This window comes from Trichechus manatus, unplaced genomic scaffold (assembly GCF_000243295.1).
Source record: "Trichechus manatus latirostris isolate Lorelei unplaced genomic scaffold, TriManLat1.0 scaffold00132, whole genome shotgun sequence".
Lineage (NCBI taxonomy): Eukaryota > Metazoa > Chordata > Mammalia > Sirenia > Trichechidae > Trichechus > Trichechus manatus.
In genome coordinates this window covers 3,195,582-3,222,480 of record NW_004444068.1, presented here as the reverse complement: position 1 = coordinate 3,222,480, position 26,899 = coordinate 3,195,582, and the positions used below count along the sequence as shown (strand labels likewise).

At 50.0% G+C, this 26,899-nt stretch overlaps 1 protein-coding gene across 1 annotated transcript in view; it reads left to right on the top strand.

Annotated features, from left to right (window-relative positions):
* Positions 1–467: 467 nt before the first annotated feature.
* Positions 468–26,899, top strand: part of SPSB4 (splA/ryanodine receptor domain and SOCS box containing 4) — a 79,271-nt gene continuing 52,839 nt past the window's right edge. Inside the window, exon 1 of the mRNA XM_004385083.1 lies at positions 468–1,161. Coding sequence (XP_004385140.1) covers positions 468–1,161 — 694 coding nt within the window. The remainder of the gene's footprint in view (positions 1,162–26,899) is intronic.

Here is a 26,899-nt window from a genome sequence, read left to right as displayed (position 1 = left end):
AGCTTTTAGAAAACAAAAAGAAAAAACTGTTGCTGTTGAGTCGATTCTGACTCATGGCGACCCTATATAGGACAGAGTTGAACTGTCCCATAGGGTTTCCAACGAGCAGCCGGTAGATTTGAACTGCTGAGCTTTTGGTTAGCAGCCAAGCTCTTAATCATTGCACCACTAGGGCTCCAAGTGCCAGATATTATTATATTAATTATTATCATTATTATTAATGTATGTAAAGGGCACAGCTCAGGCATGGGCATAAATGGATGGAGGAGTAATTGGCAACTGTTGCCACTGCTATAACGTGTGTCCTCTGCTTCCTTCCAGGAGCTTGCGCCCCTGCTCCAGCCTGGTAGAGGTGGCGGAGGTATACAATCCGGAATTCCCAGCCCGGTGGCCCATCCCTGGCTGCGGGGAGTGGAGGGTCCCACAAGGTAGCGGTGGGCTGCAGCGGGCCTCTCCCCCAGCGAATCATGGGCCAGAAGCTCTCAGGGAGTCTCAAGTCTGTGGAGGTGCAAGAGCCAGCGCTGCGGCCGGCCAAGCGGGAGCTGCTCGGGGCAGAGCCAGGGCAGCCGGCGCGGCTGGACCAGCTCTTGGACATGCCTGCGGCGGGGTTGGCTGTGCAGCTGCGGCACGCGTGGAACCCCGAGGACCGCTCGCTCAATGTGTTCGTCAAGGACGATGACCGGCTCACTTTCCACCGGCACCCTGTGGCCCAGAGCACTGACGGCATCCGCGGCAAGGTGGGCCATGCCCGCGGCCTGCACGCCTGGCAGATCAACTGGCCGGCACGGCAGCGCGGCACCCACGCTGTAGTTGGCGTGGCCACGGCTCGTGCACCCCTGCACTCAGTGGGTTACACAGCACTGGTGGGCAGTGATGCTGAGTCATGGGGCTGGGACCTGGGCCGCAGCCGCCTCTACCATGATGGCAAAAACCGGCCCGGCGTGGCCTACCCTGCCTTCCTAGGGCCCGACGAGGCCTTTGCCCTGCCAGACTCGCTGCTCGTCGTGCTGGACATGGATGAGGGCACGCTCAGCTTCGTCGTGGATGGCCAGTACCTGGGCGTGGCCTTCCGGGGCCTCAAGGGCAAGAAGCTGTACCCGGTGGTGAGTGCCGTGTGGGGCCATTGCGAAGTCACCATGCGCTACATCAACGGCCTTGACCGTAAGTGTGCCTGGTGGTGGGACAGGGCCTTGCAGTGGCTGCGGGTCCACTGGGGAGTTAGAGAGGGAGACGGGAAGCAGGTGAGGCCCCGCCCTCCATCGGCACTTGGGGTGATCCTGAGTGTAGGACTCTGGGGCCAGGGTCCTGGGTTTGAATCTTGACTCTCCTTTCCCGGCTTGGTGATCTGGAGCAAATTATTTTATTTCATGGTTGTAAAAATATATATAACACAACATTTGCCAATTTAACTTTTTCCACATGCACAGTTTAGTGGTATCAATTACGTTAATCATGTTGTGCAACCCTCGCTGATAATCATGGCCAAATTTCCCATCACCATGAACAGAAACTCACAGCTTCCTAAACAATGACTCCTCCTTTCCCTCCCCTTCTCATCCTTGGTAACCACTAATAAACTTTGATCTCTGTATATTTCCCTATTCTTGTTATTTCATATAAGTGAGGTCATATAGTATTTGTCCTTTTGTAATTGACTTACTTCACTCCGCAGAATGTTTTCGAGGTTCGTCCATGTCATAGATTGTATCACGACCTCATTTTTCTTCATGGCTAAGTAATATTCCGTTGTATGTATGTACCACATTTTGTTTATCCATTCATCTGTTGATGAACGGTTGGGTTGTTTACACCTTATGACTATTGTGAATAGCACTGCAATGAATACGGATGTACATGTGTCTGTTTGTGTAGCTGCTTTCAAGTCGTTTGAGTATATACCTAAGAGTGGAATTACTAGGTCATACGGTAGTTCTATGTTTAATTTTCTGTGGAACTGCCAAACTTTTCCACAGTGTCTGTACCATTTTGTATTCCCACCAGCAATGGATAAGTGTTCCAGTTTCTCCACATCTTCACCAACGTTTGTTGTTTTCTGTTTTTTGTGTGTGTGTGTGTTTTATCTTAGTCATCCTAGTGGGAGTGCAGTGGTGGCTCATTGTGGTTTTGGTTTGCATCTCCCTGGTCGCTGTGAGTCAGAATTGACTTGACAGCAACTAACAACAGCAATGACTAATGATGTTGAGCATCTTTTCATGTGCTCGTTGGCCATTTGTGTATCTTTTTTGGTGAAATGTCTATTCAAGTCCTTTGTTGGGTAAATCATTTAACCTCTCTGTGCCTCAGTTTCCCCATCTGCAAAAGTGGCACAATAATAGTAAACTAGGTCAGGGCTGTTGTCAGGATTGAAGATAACATATGCAAAAGTGCTTAGAATAGTCACTGACTGATATCTAATAAGGACTTTGAGTGTTGGTTCTATTTACGAATCCTTCAGTCTGTATTAGGGTTGTACAAAATGATGTCTTCTGGTGCCCATCCCCAAGCTAGTCACAGACGGCGGAGAGCGACAAGTAGAAGCCAGAGTCCCTAGACTTGGCCAGACCCTCCAGTTCCTAATAGATAATAAGTAACGGTAATAGCAACTGTACTTTATGGACCACCTACTGTATGTAGAGGCTGAATACCCACATTCCAGCTTGCACTGGTGGGCTAACGACAAGGGCTGCACTGTCTGTTAAAGGGGGCAGCTGCTTCTCACCTCCGGCTGATTATTGCCTCATGAAAATGAGAGCTCAGGGTTGTAGAATCTTCTGATTTTTCAAGAGAACCAGAAATTTAGATTTTGTGTGAACTATCACAATCTTTAAAGTTGACAGCTGTTGAAAACATGGTGTGGTCAAACAAAACACCCTTGCAGGCTACGCACAAGCCAACAGCCTGCTGATGTTGACCCCTGACAACTCTGAAGCCTCCATTTAGTCTGCACAACCATCCTACAAGCAGCTTAAAACTCATAGTGACGATAGTGGTTATTGGTGTTAGAGAGTCACTCAGGCGACAAGGTGGCCTGTGGATAGAAGCCCTCATAGCTCCCTGCCCCAGGTGTAATCCCAGCTGAGCAGGGCCTGGAGTCCCACACTCTAGGGCCCTCACATTCACACGTCAGCCGACCAGCATCAGGCAAAAGAGACTTCCTGCCGCACCCCTAATGAAGCTCACAGAGGCCGTGATTAAAGCCAGGATGACAGTTTATTCATTTTAAATGAGAGATACAATTGTCAGCCAACAAGATGGCTTCAAGATCCCTGTTTGAGAGATAAGGAAACTGAAAGACAGAGCTAGAGAAAGCCGGAACTGAGGCCAACCGAGGTCTGCTGGCCTCTGAGGCCCACTCTTTTCCCCTGCACCCCCTTTAGGTGAGGGACTGAGACTAATACTCCAGAAAAAAAAAATCAGGAATAAGATTTTACTAAGTAAAATTTACATTTGCTCCAGTGTAGGGTGGATTGAGGGCTTTTGAGGATGAAAGGCCAACAGAAAAGTGGCTGGTATGCCCAGCCCACTGGTATTAATTGGAGACAGTAGTGTCACTAGGGGAGAGCAGGGGGTGCAGACTGCACAGGGTGACATTGTCAGAGGGGGTGACACCAAAATGACTGTCTGTAAAAATATGCCTGTAGTTAGTTATAACACAAAATTATTTCTCGTAAGCCCAGCTTACATGTGTCAATATACCCACACGGCTAAAACTCTGTGCTAATTTACTTTTTGAGCCTTCTAATGAGCTCTAGTCAGAGCTGTCATTATTACCCAATTACAATGATGCTTCCAATCACATAGTTTCATCTGCACGCGCTACAAGAATGCACTGTTGTTTTTGTTGCTGCTGGTGTTTGTATAGTCTCAGATTTTGTCAAATTTTCTGGTTTCAGCTACAATATTGTGAACCTATATCAATAACTTTTTTGAGAATGAAGTAGCAGTGAAAGGAAAAGAAGGAGTGAAAAACGGGAATTATGATGTATAAGTAACATTAGTTCAAAAAACTACTAAGGATTCTGTATGATCTGGTACGGGAGGAGGTCCATGGTGGGGGTGATACCATGAGTTACCACACGGGGTGACACCAATCCTGGTGACATCACTGATCGGAGACCTTATTGCTCATATTTTATTTTCATTGCTGTTGGGCCAGGATGGCTGTTGAATGGCAAAATGTTGTTCTATTTACCCATTTAGCTGACTAGATTTAGGAACAAATGAGTGTGTGCTGAGAAGGGCTAGTTCAGTCATCACTGTTGGTTGTGGAAGGATATCTGAAACCCTCATAGACATGGTGACTAGGCAAATGCTAGTCCTGAGAAAACCAACAACAACTCTTTATTTAATGGAGGTGGAAAATTTATTCACTGGAATTGATCATTGGACTAGAAGGGTAGCCTTTGTATATCAAGACTCTGGGGTCTGATGCACCAAATTTCCAATTGCATCCCCAGTGCTCATTGATTTTATGCCTTTTTTGAGGATTCACTTCAACTCCCTAAGACTCATTTTACTCATCTTTAAAATGGGACAGTATCAGGTCCTCTTCACAGCTGCTGTGAGATCTTGCATGGTGATAGTAATAATATGGTAGCTGAGATTAAAGCCTGACGTTGACACCCAGTGGGAGTTACCAGAGCCAACAGTTGGGCCCCCAAGCTAGTTTCATCCCGGGTATTCATTCATGCTGCTGGGTGTTATCCGTTCCTTGGTTTTCAGGTACAAAGCTAAAGTGCTAATGAGGCTGCAGCCAGAGCCTCCTCCATATATGGTGGGAAGAGCATCTGCTTAATCCATGGTCTCCTTCATGGTCAGAGAGGCTGGGTGGAGAAGGGTAGTCTTGTTTAAGGGCATTCTGGGCTCATGGGTCCTTCAGGTGGTTGGAGAAGCTTGCTGGGGAACTGAGACTTGGTGTGTTCCATCCTCTTTCCCACTGGTGATAGTTTTCCAGGTTAGCTGAAACCGAAATGGCCATCCGGAGGCAAGGGGAGACTAGGATGTCATGTGATTGAGCCTATGGCGTCTCTCATTTGGTGACAGGGTTGACTTGTCTAATATGGTGCCGGCCTGTTCTCCAAAAAGGTGTAAAATTCTCTATCTTAGTTAGGGGCCCGATTGCAGAAAGAAGGAAGCTCAGCTTCCCCTGGCTTTGAAAGGCCTATGGTCAGCCTGGGACAAGCCCCAACTGAAGGATGGGCCATAGGGCAGGCTAAGTGGAGTTTCACAGGGGATAGCAGGGCCACAATAGTGTGAAGCCTGCAGCCGGTGGTCTGGGCTGAAGTCCTCTAGTGGATCCCTGGGAGCTGGGAGTAGTTTGGTCCCAGGGAGTCCCTAGGCAGGGAAGATGACCCAAGGTTGGGTCCTGGGATGAGAGAAGAATTCTGAGCCAGCTTTGGACATGGCAGAAGGTCCGCAAACCCAGACCTGACTAGGATGTAGAGAACTGGAATCAGAGACATGCTTGAAAGCAGAAAGGCAGGGCTGGAGTTGGGAGAGTTGGGCAGGCACCACCAGGCAGGACTCTGGGGTCACTTTCTCAGAAGGTCATGAGGGAGAGAACTTTGCTGGGGATATCTCACAGACCTGGGTTGGACTCTCAGCCCCAGCACCCATTAGGAGTCCGTGGACAACCTCAGTGTTCTCATTTGTAAAATGGAGGTGCTGAAGCCCACCAGCATGGAGCAGACACACAGCAATTGCTGTCCACTGCTTTGATGAGCTCAATGAGCTGCGACAAATCCTGGGGTTCACCTGTGGATTAAAACAAAGTGTCATTAGTTGAGGCTTTTTCTCTAACAAGAAGCAAGTTAATGGATATCATTTTCTCAGTTTTTGAATATTTATGACTGAAAAAGCAAGACTTAGGAAGGGCTTAATGTATTAACTCTGAAGCGTGTGTTTGTTGGGGCAAGAGGTCCTGGGGCCGCAATTTCCTATTGTAAACGCATAATGTTGTGGAAACTTCCGCAAGTGAAATTGGTTTCAGGCTGTGCCATGGAGTGAAACAGCTCAGCATCTCCGGGTTTACTGCAAAGAGCTGCAGTACGTCTGGGGGCCCTGCCATCTGAGTAAGCCTGAGAAGCATAGAGCCAAGGCTGGGAAATGGGCACACTGTCCCCAGAGGCCTGGGTCCAGGGCCCACATAATAATAGTAACAACAACAACCAACACTTATGCGGACCTCTGTTCGAAGCGCTTTACAAGTGTTAACTTCATTGAATTCTTGTGACAGCTCTCTGAGCTAATTACCCATATTATCATCTTCATTGTATGATGAAGCTGAGACACAGAGAACATGAGTGAATTGCTCAGGTCACACAGCTAGTAACTGGTGGACCCAAGATTCAAACCAAGCAGACTGGTCTCGTGGGCACTTTGTGGAAACGTTGACAGACAAGGGAAGGAGAGAACGCACAAGGAGAGGCTGTGCCTCCAGGCAGCCACACAGCAAACCCCCTGGCCACTTCCCCCTGCAGCAAGTTTGGGAGTTTGGGTGAGGCCCTGAGCTGCTTCAGGTCCCTTCTACCCTTACACTGTTCCTCACAGCTCTTAGCTCACCACTGAACTCTGTAGGGCGGTCTGAAAAGCTAAGTTGCATCGAGACAGCCCCAGTGGTGGCTGTGAATCAGACACACTTGATGGCTTAATCGCCAGCGGGAGAATGTCACGGCAAATGTCCCACTACCATGAAGTCCAGGTTCTTGGAGTGGGCCAACCCTTGGAATCTGCCTCTTTGGGCTGGTTTCCGGAGTTGCTGGTCGGTTTCTCTGGCTCCTTCTTCCAAATGCTGGCAGCTGGGGCAGGCCGACAGAGAGGCTTTGTCTGGTGGCTTGGAGTTCTTGGGTGGTGAGTGGTGTGCTAGTGACACAGGAGTGGAGAGGAGCCCCAGACAGGGACAAGTGAGCTTGGAGTCCTGAGCAGCTTTGATTTTGGGGTCATAATAATTGCACTTTTTGTTACCTACTGCCTATGTTCTGTGCCCTGGGCTGAGTGTTTTATTCGTTTTATTTTTTTAAACTTATGCAATAAACTTGAGGCAACCTTATATTATTATCCCCATTTTACAGATGAGGAAACTGAGTCTTGGAAAAGTGCAGAATTTTCCCAGGGCCACACAGCTAGCTAGAGTGGCAGAGCTGGATCAAACTTAGGGCAGCAGCACTCCCTGCCTTGCCTCCTGCTGTCTGGGCCAGTCCTGCCTCCTTTCTGCCCTCTGAGCAGGGCCTGATTCCACAGAATGGGCGTCAGGGCTCAGGGCTGGCCTCCTGGAGGAGTGGAGAGTGGGAGGAGATGGGAGGTTGGTGGGGGAAGAAAACCAGGAACTGGAGAGGCGTGATGAGGTGCAGGTGGCAGCCCTGGCGCCTGTGAGCAGGAGCTGGTGCAGGATGGAGCCGAGGTCTCACGGTCAGGGTGACTGTATTCATTTCCTAGGGCTGCCGTAACAGAGTACCACAACGTGGTGGCTTAGAACAACAGAAATTCAGTTTCTCACAGTTCAGGGGCCAGAAACCAAGGTGTCTTCTGGGTTAGTTCCTTCTGGAGTCTTGGAGGGAGAATCCATCTCATGCCTCTCTCCTAGCTTCTGGTGGCAGCGGGCAACATTTGGCGTTCCTTGGCTCTGTAGCTGTTAACTCCATTCTCTGCCCCCGTCTCCACATCTCCTTCTCTCTGGCTCTGTCTGTGTCCCTTCTCCTCTCTCATAAGGACTTGTCATTGGATTTGAGGGCCACCCTAAATCCAGGACAATCTCATCTCAAGATCCTGAATTGCATCTGCAAAGACCCTTTTTCCGAATAAGATCACAGTCACAGGTACCAGGGCTTAGGACCTGGACATATCTTTTTGGAGACACACTTCCACCCACCACAGTGATGATCCTAAGAACGGATGTGCCAGGGAAAGGTGGGTGCCCTTTTCTAGAAGGAGCCGTGTGGTACTAGAAAGGGAGCCCTTGGCTAGGAGTCATTCACTCATTTATTCATGCAACAGATAAATGAGGGCCTTCCCTGAGCTTGGGGGCTCAGGGGCTGTGCCAAGGCCTGAGGCTCCAACAGTGAATAAAGGCAGACTCAACTTCCAGCAGCCCTGGTCTCTCCTTTGTGGCTGGACTTCCTTCACAGTAATTTGTACCCACTGTGCTCTGGGGAAGACCCCATGGAGTGTTGAATTCCAGCTCTGCTGGATAAAGTAGGTAAAGTGCTCTGTAACGGGCCTGGCACAGGGCAAGCATTTAGAAAGTGTTAGATATTATTGCTGTCATTTTTATTAATTATCATTCTCAGGACATGACTTCCAGCCCCAGCCCTGTCATGGACTTGCTTTGTGGTTCTGGGCAAGCCTCACAAACAGGTCCTCGGTTTCTTAATCTGGGAAATGGGGCTGATCACCTTGTCCTCCCAGGTGAAGGAGACCGCATCCTTCTCCCCTGTCCAGAAGTTGTGACCTCTGAATGTCCCCATTAGCACTGGCCTCGAGACACCTCGGAAGGCAGCATCAGGGGTCTTCTAGTGTGGTGGCCTCTGGTCTCTTCCAGATCTGCTGACTGACATCCAGTTGCAGGACCCTTATCTGTCATCCGTGTGATGAGGATGTGCAGAGGGTTGACCTCACTCTGGTGACAGTGGTCACTGGCGTGGTCTTTCCCGAGGGCCTCATTTAGTGTTTGGGCAGGGGAAGCTGAGACCAAGAACCTAACGGAATGCAAATCCTTTCTCCTGCTGCGCTCCATGAAAGTCATCACAAGTGGGGATGGCCTCTCAGCCTTCCTCTGTCCCCAGGGCCTGGGCTCAGTAAGATGTCTGCTGTCAAATGGAGTTGATTGAAACAGAATTCCTTCTTCCACACTGTAGGCTCTGGGTGTCTGAGGACAGCTGCAAGGCCGCCATTTCTGGTCCCTCTCCTTGCTGTACCCCACCATTCTGTGCTCCATGGATCCCTCAAAAGTCATATCCAAGCTTTTATCTGGCCTGCTCACCCTGGGGATGCAGCCTGGCACCCTGGAGCCCTGGGGTTGGGGAGGGGGGAGGTCCAGCTTCTATAGATGACCTGAGGCTGAACTCTGGGGCCTGGCCGTCTCCATTCATGCCTTGGCCACTGTCTGGGAGGTTTCCTAGCCTTCCATCCCTTTGCAGCCATCCAGCTGGCTAACACCTCTCCCCCTCTCTGCCCATTTCTTTTTTCGTCTGTCCTGGGCCCAGCAAGCCCAGGGCCAGGTGGAGTCTGTGAAGATTGTCCTGAGTGGGCATGGAGGAGGGAGAGATGGAGCTGGAAGTGCTGAGCCAAAGACTTCCTCCCTGCAAGAAGTGCAGGTGCCTCTTTTTCCACTTTGGCTAGAGGGTAAACACTAATATTTTTTGAGTACCTGCTATGTGCCAGGCCTTGTGTTGGATGCATATGTTCATTCAACCTCTCAATGGCCCTGTAAGATGGTTGTTAGTTGCTGTCAAGTCATTTCTGACTCATGGTGACCCCATGTGTGCAGAGTAGAACTGTGCTCTGTAGGGCTTTCAAGCCTGTGACCTTTCAGAAGCAGATCACCAGGCCTGTCTTCCGAGGCACCTCTGGTGGGTTGAACTGCCCACCTTCAGTTAGTGGTCCAGCGTTTAACCATTTGTGCCACCCAGGGACTCCTTCCTGTAAGGTAAATATTTCTATCTCCAACTCGCAGATAGAGAAGCTGAGGTTCCAGAAGTTTGTATAATACGTCCATAGCTAGGATTCCGACCCAGGTCATTTTGTTTTCATCTGAGTCTACTGCCTCTGCGTCCATTTGCGGAGCCTACAGAGAGAAGCATGAAAGGTTTGAGACAGGGCAGAGGCCTTGGCCTGCCTGGGGTCTTTCTGTCCGGGCTGACACCAAACCACCAATGCCCACTCTTGGGGAAGGTTACTTTCTAGCCAGGCTACCCTCCAGCCATGCTGTCCAGCAGGGCCAAGCTTCTCTTTTACCCCTGGAGCTACCAGGGGGAAAAGATCCCACAGACAGATACTAGGCGTAACTTGCAGAGAAGGTTGTCAACCCACATCAAGCCTGATACACTATATTTCCAGACATGGTTCCTAGATGGTTTAATCGATCTGCCAACAAGTATTTATTGGAGCAATGCTCAGCAGAGGAGGCTGGCAGCCAGCCAAGTCTTCTGGTATTGATGGAGGCCAAAGAGAGTTTTCTACCAGGAGGACTTCAAGGACACCATCCCCTTGCCAGCGCTGTTCCCCAGGCCTGTGCTGAGGGCGCGCCCTTCCTGCCCGCCCTGACCTGCATGCGTCCCCGGGGGGGCGCTGTCCACCCAGCCTCCCTGGCAGCTGGACAGGCTCCTCTTCCCTCTGGCCCAAGTCCAGGCAGCCACCCCAACGGCCTTGCCGTCCCTCCACCCCCTGTCTATCACTCCATCCTGACCCAGCTCACCCCCAGCCCTCAGCCCAGGGCGCTGCGCCGCACCATCAGCTTAGTGCTGAGTTCTCCCCGTCTGCCCTGTTCACTCCTTTTTCCACAAGTGTGCTTTTTCTCTCCCCAAGTGGATATGAAGTTCTTCAGGGCAGAGAGGGGGCCTAAGGGGAGCTTGATGAGAAGCAGGAAGAGGAAGGAACTTAAATTAGGCATGTATTTTTGAAAGGTAAGCTGTGCATGTGGTAGGTTTAAACACCACAGAAGGGCGTACAGTGACCTACTCCCACCCTGTCCCTCGGTCCTCCAGCTCCCCTCCCTCCAGAAGCTACCACCAGCAGGGTCTCAGGTGTCCTCACAGAGATATTTATGATAGACTTTTGTACACAAGTGTGATCATCCTGTAAACACTGCTGTGCATCGCATTTCCCCCTGAACAGTTTCGGCAATTTTTCCACGTCAGTTAACATGGAGCTGCCTTGTTCTTTTTTAACAGCGGCGTGGTTTTCCATGGTGTGGTTGTATTCTAATTCATTTATTCAGACTCCTACTTTTGGACTGTCCACCCCGCCAACCCCTCTCTGATCCTGCAACCAAGCTAATCTGCTTATTCCCCTGTGCCTTGGGATGTGTTGTTGTTGTTAGGTGCCATCAAGTCGGTTCCAACTCATAGCTACCCCGTGTACAGCAGAAGGAAACACTGCCCTGTCTGGCGCCATCCTCATAATCGTTGTTATGCTTGGTTGTTGCAGCCACTGTCAATCCATCTTGTTGAGGGTCTTCCTCTTTTTTGCTGACCCTCTACTTTACTAAGCATGATGTCCTTCTCCAGGGACTGGTCCCTCCTGATAACATGTCCAAAGTATGTGGAACGAAGTCTCGCCATCCTCGTTTCTAAGAAGCATTCTGGCTGTACTTCTTCCAAGGCAGATTTGTTTGTTCTTTTGGCAGTCCGTGGTGTATTCAGTATTCTGCACCAACACCACAATTCAGAGGCATCTTCGGTCTTCCTTATTCATTGTCCAGCTTTCACATGTACATGAGGTGACGGAAAACACCATGGCTTGTGTCGGGTGCACCTTAGTCCTTAAAAGTGACATCTTTGCTTTTGAACACTTTAAAAAGGTCTTTTGCAGCAGATTTGTGATTTGTGTTTTGGGAAGTGCTGATGTGTATTTTAGAAATGGCCTGCCCCCCACCGCCATGTTCCCCCTGTCCTGCCCATTTCCTCCACTCCCCTCACCCCCTACCCAACCCAGCAAAGCTTGCCCAGCCTGGCTCTGCTGGCCACTCCACCTGCCTCGCTGACCCCCCGAGGGCAGTTCACGGGCCCTGTTTCACCCACTCCTGACGGTCCAGCCGTGCCTCCTGCAATTCCTCCACTTCCCTCTCGTTTTCATCCTCTCCAACCTCTGAGTGATTCAGTTTCTGTATGCTCTGGAACCAAAACTCCCACAGTTGTCCACGAGGTGTACACAAGTAATCCACATTATTACCCATGAGTTTTCCCGTGGGGACAACTTGTGTTTAGGAAGGGATTGCTGCGAACAGAAAAAGCTCTTTGTTAGACAGTCCCTGACTGAGCACTTAGAAAAGGCCAAACGCTGCTAAGCATTGCACATGCATCATCTGATTAAACCTCCACAGCCCCCTACCAGCACTAGTGAGCGCTCTTTATGTATCAACTCATTTCATCTTCACGGATGAGGACAAGGTAGTTAGCCCATTTCACACGTGAGGAGTGTTATGGATTGGATTGTGTCCCCCAAAAATGTGTGTCAACTTGGCTAGGCCATGATTCCCAGTATTGTGTGATTGTCCACCATTTTGTCATCTGTTGTGATTTTCCCGTGTGTTATAAATCTTGCCTCTATGATGTTAATGAGGCAGGATTAGAGACAGTTATGTTAATGAGGCAGGACTCAGTCTACAAGATCAGATTGTATCCTGAGTCAATCTCTTTTGAGATATAAAAGAGACAAGCAAGCAGAGAGACTGGGGGACCTCATGCCACCAAGAATGCAAAACTAGGAGAGGAGTGTGTCCTTTGGACCTCGTGTCCCTGCACTGAGAAGCTCTCAGACCAGGGGAAGATTGATGACAAGGCCCTTCCTCCAGAGCCAACAGAGAGAGAAAGCCTTCACCTGGAGCTGGCGCCCTGCATTCGGACTTCTAGCCTCCTAGACTGTGAGAGAATAAACTTCTGTTTGTTAAAGCTAACCACCTGTGGTATTTCTGCTATAGCAGCAGTAGATAACTAGGACAAAGAGTTCGAGGCTGGGGGAAATTAAGAGTCAGCTCAAGGCACACACGTAGGAGTTCGCCATCCTCGGACTGGAATCCAGACCTTCAACTGCAGAACTCAACAGCTGTCACCTGTGTCACACAGAGTCCCACTGAGTCTCCTGTGGTCATACAGACCGCCCCCTGGTTGTACAGGCTGTCTCTTAACAAAGGGATTTACCAAAGTGGTCATGGGCAGCTTTCACTGCCACAGCAGTTAAATGCATTTAAATACAGTATGGCCAAACTGCATTTATTCTTGACCCATCCATTTGGAATTGGTGATGATTCTGAGTGGGTTGTGTTAGGAAAGCAATGAATAGAGGAAGCAAATTGCAGGGAGGTGGAGTGCGTTTATAGGACTTGGCAGAGCAAACAGCCTTCCAGACTGACCACAGCATTTATTCGCCTGTGCCCAGGGAGCCAGCTGGTCCCCCCAGAGTCTTGTCTTTTGGTTAAGGCAAGGAGACGGTTAGCATGAGTTACGACCTAGCCCAGACACTAATAATGCTGCGTTTCGGAGGCCTTCCATAATTCAAGTGAAGGCTGTGCCGTTTAATAGCCCTTCTTTATCAGATCTTCCAGGACTCAGTGCCTCCTTAATGATTTATTTGCTCAGGATGAAATTAAGCCGAGCCAGGGTGAGCTTGGAAAATACTGCCCCGCCACTCCTCTCCCCAGCTCTTCATCCTGCGGGGCTGCCGCTTTCTATAAATAGAGCTTCCAGCCGGAGCATTGGAGCATCGTGAACCGCCTGCTGGGAGCCCCAGGAGCACAGGCTGCCCTGTCACCCGCCCCTGGGACCACACTTGACAGGCACCTGGTGCCTCCCCATCCTGCAGCCTCCTAGGCCTGTGACCCAACTGGGGAGCAGCAGGAGGCCGGAGTTGCCAGCAACCCCATTGTCCCTGCTTTGGAGTCCTTTAGCTAGATGCCTCTGAGTTGATCCGTTTGATGGACTTTGAGCTGCATTCCAGATCTTGCCCTATTTGTTGATGTTTCTCCCTCAAAATGCATTCCACCAGGGTGGCCTGGGGTGAGAGCAGGTTTGCTTCTGGTGTTTTGTTTGGTGGATGACAGCTCTCTGCCCAATATCTGGGCGGCCAGCCTCTCCATGAGGGCTGTGAGGGAGCCTGTTCATTCCCCTAAGGGTGGCTGCCACTGGAGTGGGTGGCTAGGGTCATAGCCGAGGGCCGGTCACAGGGCTCACAGAGGCCGGGCCAGGGGCCAGGAGCCGAGAGGTGGAGTGGGACGTTTAGTTGGGCTCCTTTGGAAGTCCAGAACACAGGAGACCTGAGGTGCCTCGGGAAGCGGGGTGAGTGTGAGGCCTTGTGAGGACTGGGCAGGTCGGGAACAGGAAAGCGCTTGGCTATTCCGTTGTTGCTGCCTCAACTGTCTGTCTGCTCCAGGCCCGCTTCCCACTCATCCCCTACCTCTTCTGTCTTTTCTGCCCCCTCATAGTTTGGGGTACCCCTTGGCTTTGGCTCACCATGGCCCTGACTGTACGTCTGACACCTCTACAGCTTCAGCCTCCGTATTAAGAGAGAGTTGGCAGTTTGAATCTACTGGCCGCTCCTTGGAAACCCTATGGGGCAGTTCTACTCTGTCCTATACGGTCACTATAAGTCAGAATCGACTTGACGGGAACGAGTTTGGTTTAGAGTTTTTTTTATATAACACTGTTTCTGTTCCTCTAGAGAACCCTGACAAAGACAGACAGAAACAGAAAAAAACAAATAAGTGCTTGTGATAAACCCAGATGTACGTAAATGTAATTAAAAGAACAAAATAGGAAAATGTGATGGGGAGGCGTCGGCTACTGCCTTGACCCCTTGTCTGGAGAGGGAGCATTTGAGAGAGACCTAAAGGAGCCCACAGAGGCAGCCAGGTGAGGATCTGGGGAAGAGGGAGTCAGTGAGGGCGAGCAGGGCAGCAGGGGTGTCAGCGTTTCTTCGCATCCTTCAGACTCTAGTTGTTACACTGTTAAAAAAAAGTTATTTTTTAAAATTTATTTTATTGTGGTTATATATATATATATATATATATATATGTATAAACCTATTGCCATGGAGTCAATTCCAACTCATAGCGACCCTATAGAACACAGCAGAACTGCCCCATAGGGTTTTCAAGGAGGAGCTGGTGGATTTGAACTTCTGGTTAGCGGTCATAGCCCTTAACCACTGTGCCACCAAGGATCAGGACATTTCCATTATCACAGAAAGTTCTAGTGGGCAGCGCTACTTTAAAGATGCTGGGGAGGACAGGGGAACCTATAGGAGAGGTCTTAGGTCACTGTTTCCATCATGGGACTATTTCTGGGGCCAGCACTCCAAGGAGGGTCAGCAGTCACCCGAGTTAACTCCAGGACCCGGCTCGAAGGGTGCAAATGTAGAAAGAAAATTTAGCCCAGATTCCGGTCCAAAGGGAGTGGAACCGCACCACCGGGAAACTTCAGAGACTGTCAGAGTCCCACGTGGAGGTATGGCAGGAATGTGGAGGAGTAGTGGGCCTGGGGAGCTCAGGGGCCAGGAGCCCTGGTAGAAGGGCAGCCAGGATTGAGGAGCAGCGGGGCTCCTTGCTGGTTCTGTGACCTGGGGCAAGTCCCCCAGCCTGCTGAGTCTCCATTTCCTCGTGAGTAAAATGAGTAAGATAGTTGTTACAGAGATGAAATAAAACCATAACCGTGCAAGCCCTTTGGAAGTGGTAAGGCCCCGGATAATTTGGAGACTATTTTATATAACACTATTCTTTATTTTGTCATACTGTGGTGGCTTGCATGTTGCCTCAGTGCTGGAAGCTGTGCCACCAGTATTTGAAACACCAGCAGGGTTACTCATGCTGTCAGGTTTCAGCGGAGCTTCCAGACTAAGACAGGCTAGCAAGAAAGGTCTGGTGACCTACATCTGAAAATTAGCCAATGAAAACCTTATGGATCACAACAGAATATTGCCAAATATAATGCTGGAAAATGAGCCCCCTAGGTTGGAAGACACTGAGTACACAGTGGCAAAGTTCCTGGGTGGCGAAAATGGTTTGCACTTGGCTGGTAACCAAAAGGTTGGCAGTTTGAATCCACCCAGCAGCACTACGGAACAGGCCTGGAGATCTGCTTCCATACAGATTACAGCCAAGAAAACCCTATGGAGCAGTTCTACTCTATAACAGGTGGAGTCTGTTACGCAAACCAACAACATAACAAAAAACAAAAACAAAATACACAGTGGCAGCAACAATGGGCTCATCTCAAGCATACCAATGACCATGAAGACGGTGCAGGACTGGGCAATTTTTTTTTTTTAATTAATTGTGCTTTAGGTGAAAGTTTACAGACCAAATCAGTTTCTCATTCAAAAGTTTATACACAAATTGTTTCGTGACATTCGTTGCAGTCCCTACAATGTGTCAGGGATTGCGCCCTGTGTTCTGCAGTTTTCCTGTCCCTTCCTGCCTTCTCATCTCTGCTTTTGGACAGATGTTGCCCATTTGGTCTCATATACTTGATTGATCTAAGAAGCACGTTCCTCACAGCCTGTCTAATCTTCTGCTGGAGCTCTGGTGGCGCAGTGGTTAAGAGCTTGGCTGCTAACCAAAAGGTCGGCAGTTCGAAGGAAACCACCAGCCGCTCCTTGGAACCTCTATGGGGCAGTTCTACTTTGTACCATAGGGTTACTATGAGTCGGAATCGACTCGACGGCAATGAGTTTTTTTTGTTTTTTTTTTTTAAATCTTTGGCTGAACGGTGAACTTCGGGAGTGGCTTCAGTTCTGAGTTAGAGGGGTGTCCGAGGAGGACTGGGCAACATTCATTCTGTACATGGAGTCACTGTGAGTTGTAGCCGACTCACAACTGGACTGTTTATTATTCATTTTGACTTGTAATCATATACTGTCCTACATTGTGATTTTAAGGTTCTGGAGTGTCCGCCCTGCCTTTCCTACCGGACTGTGGACTCCTTGGAGAAAAGGTGTTCTTCTCAGGTGCCTTACAACCCTGAACCCCCAGGCAGCTTCCACTCGCGCTTGGCAAACAGCGGCTAAACAGAACAGCTCTGGAGGCAGCTCTGGTGGGGAGGCCACGTGAGCTGGCTCTTTCTGGCCCTTGCTGACCTGGTAGCCTTTCCCCAGCACGTATTTATGCTCTGAGACTTGTTTAACACTCTTCTCCCCAACACATTTGGACGTCTGGCTGGGTCTGGATGTCATTTTCTGAACCCACGGCGGCCCCGCTGTCTATAAACAAACCAAGGGCAGAGGGCAAAGGTCAGAGCAGGCCTTTGCCAGTGTCTCCCAGAGGGCTCAGCTTGGCGGGAAGTCTCCTGGTGTCAGCTTTCATTATGACTCCTCCTCCTCCCCCACCCCCCAACTCTGAAATTGCCGTTTTCATCTGCATTCCTAGCTGGGAGGTGACATTTCTGGCAGACTTATCGATGAGAGATTGCCTGGATGGGGTCATTGCCCAGGTTTAGCTCTGGAGTTCATGAAGTCCCCACTACAGACTCGTTGACCGCAGAGACAGGAGTTTGAGTGTGAATCCTGCCAGAAGAAGACTTTCTGTCACAGAATTGGTGTGCCTCCAGACAAAACTGACGGTGAAGATGAGAAGTTAAAGTAATCATTGGACCAACGTCTCCAGTTCCGCAAACGAAGTGCCTTACAGATGGGAAATTCCATGAAATCCTTTTAACCTGTGCAGGCCGTGTTAATATTCTCATTTCGCAGATGAGGAAACTGAGGCTGAGAGAGGCCAAAAGGTTACTGGGCCAGAACTGGAATTTGGACTCTGGTCTGTTTGATTCCAAAGTTTACAAGTATCCATTTCCGGATGTCCCGAAGGTCTCCTTTCCTGCCCCCCAGTGCCTTCCCTCCGATTCCCGATGAGCTGCAGCAGGGTTCTGAGCACCTGGAATGCTCCTTGGCCTCCCTGCTTCCTGTGCTTAGCCTCAGCGTGGTGATCTGGACTTCTCCACATTGGGGTTTAAGGCCAGATTTAGCCAACCTGGCCATGGGACCCCTGTGAGCCTCAGGCGCCCTCAGTGGACAGAGGAGGCACCTGGCTGCTTGTTTTCATATCCAAGGAGACTGAGGCATGGTGTGCCAGGCTGGTTTGAGGGCCTTTGGGGACCGTGCACTGTGGTTCCTTGGAGGAGACAGTCCTTGGTGTCCCCACAGTGCCCACCCCCAGTAGAGGCCTGCGGTCCCGAGACAGGAACTCCGGAAGCCGTGGGGAAAGCATCAGCCTCACTTGTGCACCATGTTGTCAGCTCCTGCCAGGAGGGAGGTCACCTCTGGCTCTGCTCTGGGGGGTCTTAGCTGTGTCCCTTGCTCTGGGCAGACCCAGGGACGACACTCACGTGTGGCCTGCTCATCAGAGCCCACTTCTCCAGCACCTCCGACACAACAGCCCACCCCTCAGGCCGACACCACGTCCCACCAGGTACATTTCTGCCGCCACACATTTGCTTTTGCTGTGCCCCTGCCTGGGTGCCGACCTATATCTCCATATGCCTGAAGCTGACTGTTTTCCAGGCACAGGCCAATTTCATTTTTAGTGTCTTCTCTGTGACCTCAGTCCATACTGACCGCCCTGTTGTGTGCTGCTGAAGCACCTTGGGGTGGGTGAAAGGGGACTGTGGGCTCTCTGTAATCTCACACGGATAAAGCCCAGCCTCCTTCTTAGCTACCAGTACTTGGACAGCTTGCTCAACTCTGGCCCCTGCTTACCTCTCCCTGCTGTGAACTCCAGAACCCTCGCAGGGCCCTGCAGGGCAGAGGGGAAGGGCTCTGAAGTTGGGCAGAAAGCTGGGGCTCGAGTCCTCCGTCTGCCGTTACTGGCTGTGGGACTCTGCACGTTGGTTTCATCGTCTGTAAATGTGACTAATGATGGCTGTGCTCAAGGGCTGCAGAGAGAGGCCACTGAGCTGGTCAGCAGGAAAGGCCTAGCATTTGTTTCCTCAGGCAGATCATAGCAGCATCTGACACAGACCCAGGCAGACAGTTGGAGCACAATAAATACTTCTTGGCTTTTTCATTATTTTCTTTTGCAGTGTTTCTCTATTGGAAGCAACCTCATGCACTCCTAGGCCAGGAGAGAAGCAGGGTGCTAGCTCAGGCTCTGAGGGGGCCCCTGCCTGTCCCTGCCCTCCTCTTTTCCCCACCCCTGCCCCGGCCTCCCCATACTCTCCCCCTCGTGCCGTCTGGGCGGCAGCACCGGCCTATAAATCAAACTGTCCCTGGAGACCTTTGACCCAAACCAGATGGCTGTATAACGCCAGCACAGAGCAAGCTCAGCTTCCAACAACGGCTTGTGCCCCGTCTCCTGCCCGCCCCCGGGGACTGTGAGCTCCTTAAGGCAGCTGCCCTGTCAATCACCACACTTGGTGATCCAGGCGCTGGCAGCAAGGGGGGCCATGACCTTTCCAGGATGTTCAGGGACCGTCTGGGAGACATTCCATTAAGCCATATAAATATCTCCTGAGAGTATGTGGTGTCTCCTTTCTTTGCCACAAGCAGTAGCCTGGCCCAATAGCCCAAGCTGGTATGCCCTGTGACACTGTCTACCCCTCCTCCTCCAGGAAGCCCTCCCTGGCTACGGCAGGTGCTGGAGCTTCTGTAGCTCAGCATGGCTCACCCCTCCGGGCACTCATTCACATATTGTTCATTCTGTCTGCAGACATTCACGGCGCTGCCTTTGCCTGGGCTCCAGGGAAGCTCAGAAACTTCCCTTGTTAGCAGGAGCTTCCAGAGACAGCCATGGATATGGAGAATTACAGGACAGGGTGATGTGGGCTACGGCTGAGCGGAAGCCTGGGGCACCAGGGAACTAAGAAAACGGATGCGCTATGACCTCCGAATTCAAGACAGCTTCCAGGGAGGGGCGCTTTAACTGAGTCTTGAAGCATGAGTAGGTGTCTGCCAAGCAGATAGAGAAAGGGTAGGGTTTCAGACTGAGGGAAGTGTGTGACTGGTGCAGGCATGGAGTGTGAAGCAGCTTGAAGGATTCAGGAACACCTGCAAGCTGCAGTGGCTACCGGAAGCACACCTGGGGGAGTGAATGGGGATTGGAAGTATGTCAGTGAGAATTAGGTCTGGCTGCATACAACCAAAAACCTTGATAATATAGGCCTAAATAAGAATAGACGTTAGTGTTAAAAAGAAAAAAATATGAAAGTAGGCAGTCCAGGGATGCTGTGGGACTTCATGAGGTCATCACAGCCCCAAGTTCCTTTTGCTTGCTTCTGCACCTTCTTAGCTGTGGCTCCCATGCCCAAAGGCACCTCATGGTCCAGAAACGCTTCTGAAGCTCCAGCCATTGCACCTGCATCCTAAGCAGTAGGAGGGCAGGAGTGCTGGAGGGAGGCGTACTCCCTCCGTTTAAAAAGATGTCTCAAAAATACCATACTATGCTCCTGCTCAACTCAATGGCCAAAACATTATTACATGGGCACTCTTAGCTGCAAGGAAGCTGGGAAATGTAGTTCTGATCAGTAGCTACAAATGACTCCACCCTGACTCTGTGAGAAAGAGCACTGTGATCAGTCGATGCCTGCCTGAGGTGTGGGCATGGAGCCACAGATGCATCCCAGTGTTTGCCTTGGTGGGCTGCAGCCGTAAGGCCCTCTCTCTAGGGAATTTTCAAGGCATTTGGTGCAGTTCCTGCAACCAGAGATAAACATAAGGACAGCCGCTCTCTGAAGCCCCAAAGCTGGGCAGAATTTTGGATCCCCTGGTGAAGGGTTTCTTGGTGCTCTGCAGTTCTGATCTATGGCCTTCTTAAGGCATCAGTCACCCTTCACCAAGGCTGAAGTCTGATGAATGCTTTGTGTGGTTGGAACATGGGCTAGGAGGACAAGAAAGAAACGCAATACCACTCAGGTACATGCAGCCTTAACCCCGGGGTGAGAGGTTTTCCAGAATGTAGTAATACAAAAAGAATTTGAGGAAAGCTCCGAGCTATTTTATTTTCACACTTGAAAATTCATTGTCTTGTGGCCAAATTCCACCCCTGCTGTGTGTCACAACCCCAGTTTCCTTAGCTGTGAAATGGGGCTAATACTACCTGCCTTGAGGGGTTAGTGAAATAATAGAGGGCAAAGGAGGTGAGAGACACAGAGGGCAGCAATTAAGGGCACAGTCTCTGGCTTCAAAATGCCTGGCTTCCAACCTTGGCTCTGCTGCTTGCTGGCTGTGTGACCTTGAGTAGGTTACTTAACCCCTCTGTGCCCCACTTTCCTTATCTGTGAAATGGAACTGTTGTGAGCTCATACATGTGACAATGTACCCAAAAGGGCTTAGCATGTGATGGGTGCCATAAGAATGGTAACAGCTCTTAAGATCAATCTTTGGATTCAGGCAAGTCTGACTATGCTCGAGGGCAAGTTATTCCTCTGAGCACTAGCTTCCTTGTTTGTAAACCGAGGGTAATATGACCTGCCTTGCAGAGTGAGGATGAGTCCCAGCACCCAGGACACACCCAGTCGGGAACTATGGTAGAGATTATAACAGTGATACTGTGTCCCAGGCTCTGTTATCAGGGCTTTACAGGTATTAAGACTTTTACCTACAAGATAAATTTCAATTAACTTTCCTGTTGGGGAAACCGAGGCATAGAGAAGTTAAGTTCCTCTGGCCTGGCCCAGGTTCACACAGCTGGTACTGAATGAAGCTGGGATTTGACCTCGGGTCACCTAACCCAGAGCCTGCATTGTCATGCTCAGGAACGTTACTTCTGAAGAGGAGCAGTCGAGGTGTTTAAGAGGGGAAGGGATAATGGTGATGGAAAAATTGTGTTGATTAAGGGTAGGGTTGCACAGCTGATTATTGTAATTGCTGTCTATAAGTTGTTCACCTGTGAAAGGTTGAATTGGCAAAAGCTATGTGACAGACATAAACCAAAACCAAACCCGTTGCTATGAAGTCGATTCTGACCCATAGCGACCCTGGAGGACAGAGTAGAACTGCCCCATAGGGTTTCCAAGGAATGGCTGGTGGATTTGAACTGCTGACCTTTTGGTTAGCAGCCATATCACTTAACTGCTGCGCCACCAGGGCTCTGTGATAGACATAGTTACCAAAAATAAGAGTAGCTGCTGAGGCTGCTTAGGTACAACCAAACTCATGGGATTAGGTCCCTTGGTTTGGAGGTTTAGGGTCACGGTTTCCTAGGACACTCCAGTTAACTGGCCTGTTTAGTGCTTCAATTCTACCTCCTAGTTTGCTGCATAGTGCCTGGGGTCTTAAAAGATTGCAAGTGGCCATTCAAGGCACAACAATTGGTCTCTTCACCTGGAGCAACAGTGGAAGAAGGGTAGTCAGGAATAGGAAGAGGATATGGAATGTGTGGCTAATTGCCTCCATGAACAACTGCCTCCTTTGCCATGAGGCCAGAAGAACTGGATTGTGCCCAGCTACCATTACTGAACATTTTGATCAAAGATTCCATAGAAGAATCTGGATCAAAAGGGGGAAAATGCAGAACAAAATTTAAAATTTCATGAGCCATGAAAGGTGAATGAATCCCTGAAACTATTGCCCTGACATAATCTTTAAACCTTAAACCAAAAATATCCCCTGAAGTTATCTTAAAACCAACCAATAGTTTAGCTTAACTAGTAAAAAAGATCTGCCTCGAGCATTATGCTCTTTTAAGAGTTATCTAGATGAGGTCATTCACAACAGCAACTCGAAAGATTAGCTAGGAACCTTAGGGGGCAGTGAGTGTATGTTAATGAGGGAGGAACAACTCAGAGAAGAGGGTGAGAATGGTTGCACAACTCAAAGTATGTAATCAATGTCACAAAATTGTACGTGTAGAAACTTCGGGGAAAAAAAAGTTGACAGATTGTTATAAATGTAACTAAGGTCACTGAACAATTTGTGTAGAAATTTTCAAACGGGAACCTAACTCGCTGTGTAAACTTTCACCAAAAACTCAATAAAAATATTATTTAAAAAAAAAAATAGAGAAGAAGGGATGGGGCCAGAGTGGCTCAGAGTTTCAGGCCCAGCTGCCCCTGAGGTGATGCACAGCACAGAGGACCAGGGCATCTGACCCCTTGTAGCCCAGACTCCCACTTGGATCAGGAGTACGCGCGCTCTGGGTTCATCTGGAAGGAGGGCTGCACCGTCCTCATGGAGTTTGTGTGGCAGGCCATGTGGAGAGCAGCCTATGGCGGGACCACCAGGTGCAGAGCTCAGTGGGACCCAGAAGAGGCCAGCCTGGAGTGCGAGGCTGCGGGGTTTAGACTTCAGGCGGTAGGAGTGGGAGGGGTTCGAGGAGTGGGAGGGGTTCGAGGAGTGATAAAAACCAGCTTTAGGAGGATTCCCCTTTTATGGGGAGTGGGTGGCATTGTGGGCCATGTACAGAGAAGATTGGAGAGTGGAAGGAGGCAGGTCACATAGGGAGGGCTGGGAGGTAACCCAGGAAGAGGGGCCCAGCAGGAGACAAAAAGTCCGGGGTCTGCTGGGGGAGCCCCCATTTTCTGAGCCCCGACAATATCAGCACGGTGGCAGCTGCTTTATTACCTCCATGATCTCATTTGCTCCTCAGAGAGTCCCAGGAAGTGGGTGTGATGTACCTCTTTTCCAGATGAGGACGTAGAGGCTCTAGAGGTGCAGTGGCTTGTTTGAGGCTGCACAGCCAGGGTGGGGGTTGCAGACTGAGTGCCACACCCCCTCCTCCTTCCTCACCAAGGCTGATGTGGGTAAGGGGAGAGGTAGAGCGGGAGGGGGTAACCAGTGTCTCTAACTCCTTACTGAAGGAGTCGCTGCCGGATGCCTTTTGGTCTTGTCTACAGCAGGGGCAGGGGTTGGGATGCTTGTGTGCTTTCAACATAAATGATAGACTTTTCTTCAGGACGCAGAAGTTTGGTTGTGCCCAGTGAGCAGGAAAATGGAAGTGACCTTCCAGCAGAGATTTAAAGCAGGGCTTCAAACCAGTTCATTCCGGTTCAGACCCCTGCTGAGAACTGGCATTTCTAACAAGTTCCCTGCTGAGAAGGTGCATTTCTGACCCAGATATACTGAATCAGAATCTACATTTTCACAAGATCCTCAGGGATTCTTATGTAAATAACTTCCTGGGACCGTGTTAGAAATGCACACTCTAACCCAAAATTCAAGCCCGGATTTAAAGCCCTGCTGGCCGCTTGGGCAGCGCCATGTTTAATAGCTGGGACGATGATGTCAGGGAGATAAATCTTCGGCCGTGCAGCGGCGTGGAGGATGGGCCCACTGGGGCCTCCCTGCTTCCGAGTTCCACCAGGACCGAAACTCCTTCTCCAAGGCCTGGCCTGGAAATGGACACAGCGCTGCCACCATCTTCCCTGGTCTGCAGGGGCTGTTAGTGCCAGCTTCGAGGGGGCATTGCTCATGCTACATGGGGACGCGAAAGGATACAAAATTATATGTTCAGCATGAACTCACATTATAAAAAATAATGTCAGTAGGCTAGCCTCCAAACAGGTTATCAGAGGTTCCTTCTAGGTAGCAGGAGAAGAGGTGAATTTTCCTGCTTCTTTGTGCTTTTACGTACTCTCCAAATTAACACATTCAAAAGGATAATGTAAAAAGTCGAGCATATGCCTCCAGCCCCACTTCCTACCAGGTTCCAGGGGTGTGTATTAGTTGCCTGTGGCTGCCGTAACAAGTTGCCTCAAACTTGGTGGCTTAAAACAATGGAAATGTATTTCCTAGACGTTGAAAATCAAGGTGTCGGCAGGGCTGTGCTCCCTCTGAAGGCTCTAGCAAAGAATCCTTCCTTGCTGCTTCCAGCTTCTGGTGGCTCCAGGCATTCCTTGGCTTGTGGCTGCATCACTCCAGTCTCTGCCTCCATCTTTACATGGCCTTCTTCTCTCCTCCACGTGTCTCTCCTCTTTGCGTTTCTTGCCATTGAGTTTAGGGCCCGCTAGGATAATGGAGCCCTGGTAGTCCAGTGGTTAAGAGCTCAGCTGCTAACCAAAAGGTCAGCAGTTCGAGTGCACTGGCTGCTCCTTGGAAATCCTATGGGGCAGTTCTACTCTGTCCGATAGGGTCACTATGAGTTGGAATCGATAGCCCAGGATAATCTCATCTTGAGATCCTTAACTAAATTACTTCTGCGAAGACCCTATTTCCAAATGAGGTCACATTCACAAGTTTCGGGGGTTAGCACGTAGATACATATTTTGCGGGGCCACCATTCAACCCCACTACAAGGTGCCCACACCATACCGCCTCGCCCGTCTGGTTTCAGAGCTGCTGTGGTAGGCAGTCCCGGCAGCATTGTTCCAGCGTTGCTGTGACATCGATTCACTCTGCTGGACGCAGCACGCCCTGGACTTGCAGCGCAGTTAGCACGCTGGGGCATTCCAACCATTGGAGGAGTGGGGCTCAGCGGACAAACGCCCACACGTTCCTCAGGGGGTCCCTAGCGCATAACCCCATTTGCCACATCAGTATCCGACTCATTATTGTTCGTTGCTGTCAAGTCACTTCCGACTCATGGCAACCCCTGCGTGCAGAGTAGAACTGCTCCATAGGGTTTCCAAGGCGGGAGCAGATTGCCAGGCTTGTCTTCCAAAGTGCCTCTGGGTGGGTTTGAACCGCCAACTTTTCAGCTAGTAGTCAAGCACTTAACCATTTGCACCACCTGGGGACTCCTCCGACTCATTAACACAACCTTTATTGTCTTTCTCGCTTCCCTCTCTCACTCACCTCTCCCCTTCGTTTTTATTTCCTAAGATCACCTCCCCACAAAATTATCTGCACCCAAGTCCTGGTTTTAGGGCAACCCAAACTAAGGCAGGCTCACTGACCAATTTCTCATAGAGCTCCTCAGAGATATTCTAGGCATATACAAGCACATCTGTAGCTGTATCTAAATACTGATATATTGATAGATAGATATAGATACATACTTTGTTTTTTAACAAAGCACAAATGGAACCGCACTATACTTATTATTCTGCTACTTGCTTTCTTCATGGCTGAATGAAACACTGCAGGACAGATTTCAGGTACTGGCTAGTGGCCAAGGAACCCTTCCTGGGGACCCCAATCCTGCACCCACATCCCCCAAGGATGGGCCACCCCAGATAGAGGTTTCTGGTCCTCAGGGAAGGGTAATGAGAGGCGAATTCTTGTCCTTTTCCAGCAGGTCAGTATTTACTGCCCAAACACTGGCTGAGTCCCCTCCCCCAGCAGGACACACGGGGCACAGAGATGGGACGGAGTGGATAAAGGAGGACTCTTCAGAGGAGTGACACTCTGAGTGCTGACATCTGACTGTTTGCCACATGGGCTGGAGCCCAGAGGAGAGGGGGGCCTGGCCGGGAGGGCAAGGCAGGCCAAGGGTCAGCTGGAACAAAGGTGAGGAGGTGAGACAGAGTTTGGTAAGGCGGGGAGCAGATGTGGTGTTTCTGAGGATTTTTTGTTCATTATCTTCCTGGGCTGCAATGAATTCTTTTATCATAGGCTTTCGCAGGACAATCCTGCACCACCTCCAAGCTGTCCTGTGTCCGCCAACAGCCTCAGGGTCAGGAACCAGATGAGGTGACGGGTGCATTTGGACAGAAACTCTCTTTGGGAAACTTGTCAAAAGCCAGCTATCTTTGCAAAAACCAATTTTTAGGGATTTCATAGAAATCAGTCCAGAGTTTATGGGTGTTGACAGCGCAGCCACTAATCAGCTATGTGACCTTGGGAAAGTCACTTTAGAGCCCACTTGGCAATGGCTCTTCTTGGTGTTTTTGAAAGCAGCTAGTCAAATCTAGGTACATCGGCTTGCAGGGGTGGAGTAGGAGGCATCCATGACCACTTGGCTTGGGGAGTCCTGACCACTCGCCTCCTCTTTTTTCTGCTCCTGCCCCCTTCCAGACTGCTTCTAAATTGGGGGAAATGCTAAGCAGAACAGTTCTCCCTCTGTTTTGCTCTTTCTCTCTTTCTCTGTCGTCTTTCTCTTCCTTTCCCCCTGCCTGTCTCCCATATTGGCAATGCACAGTGGGGTCAGCCCAGACTTCAAACCCCAACTCTACTATCACGTGACTCTGGGTAAGCTACTTCTTTTTTTTTTTTTCTCTCATTAATTCATTCTACGGGTATAAGTTGACTACCTACTACGTGCCAAACACTATTTCAAGCACTAGAGATGCAAAACATCAGGGAGAAAACAGACAGAATCTCTGTTCTCATGAAGCTTATATTTTAGTAGGTGGAGACAGACAATTAGTCAGTAAACGAACTGTAAAAT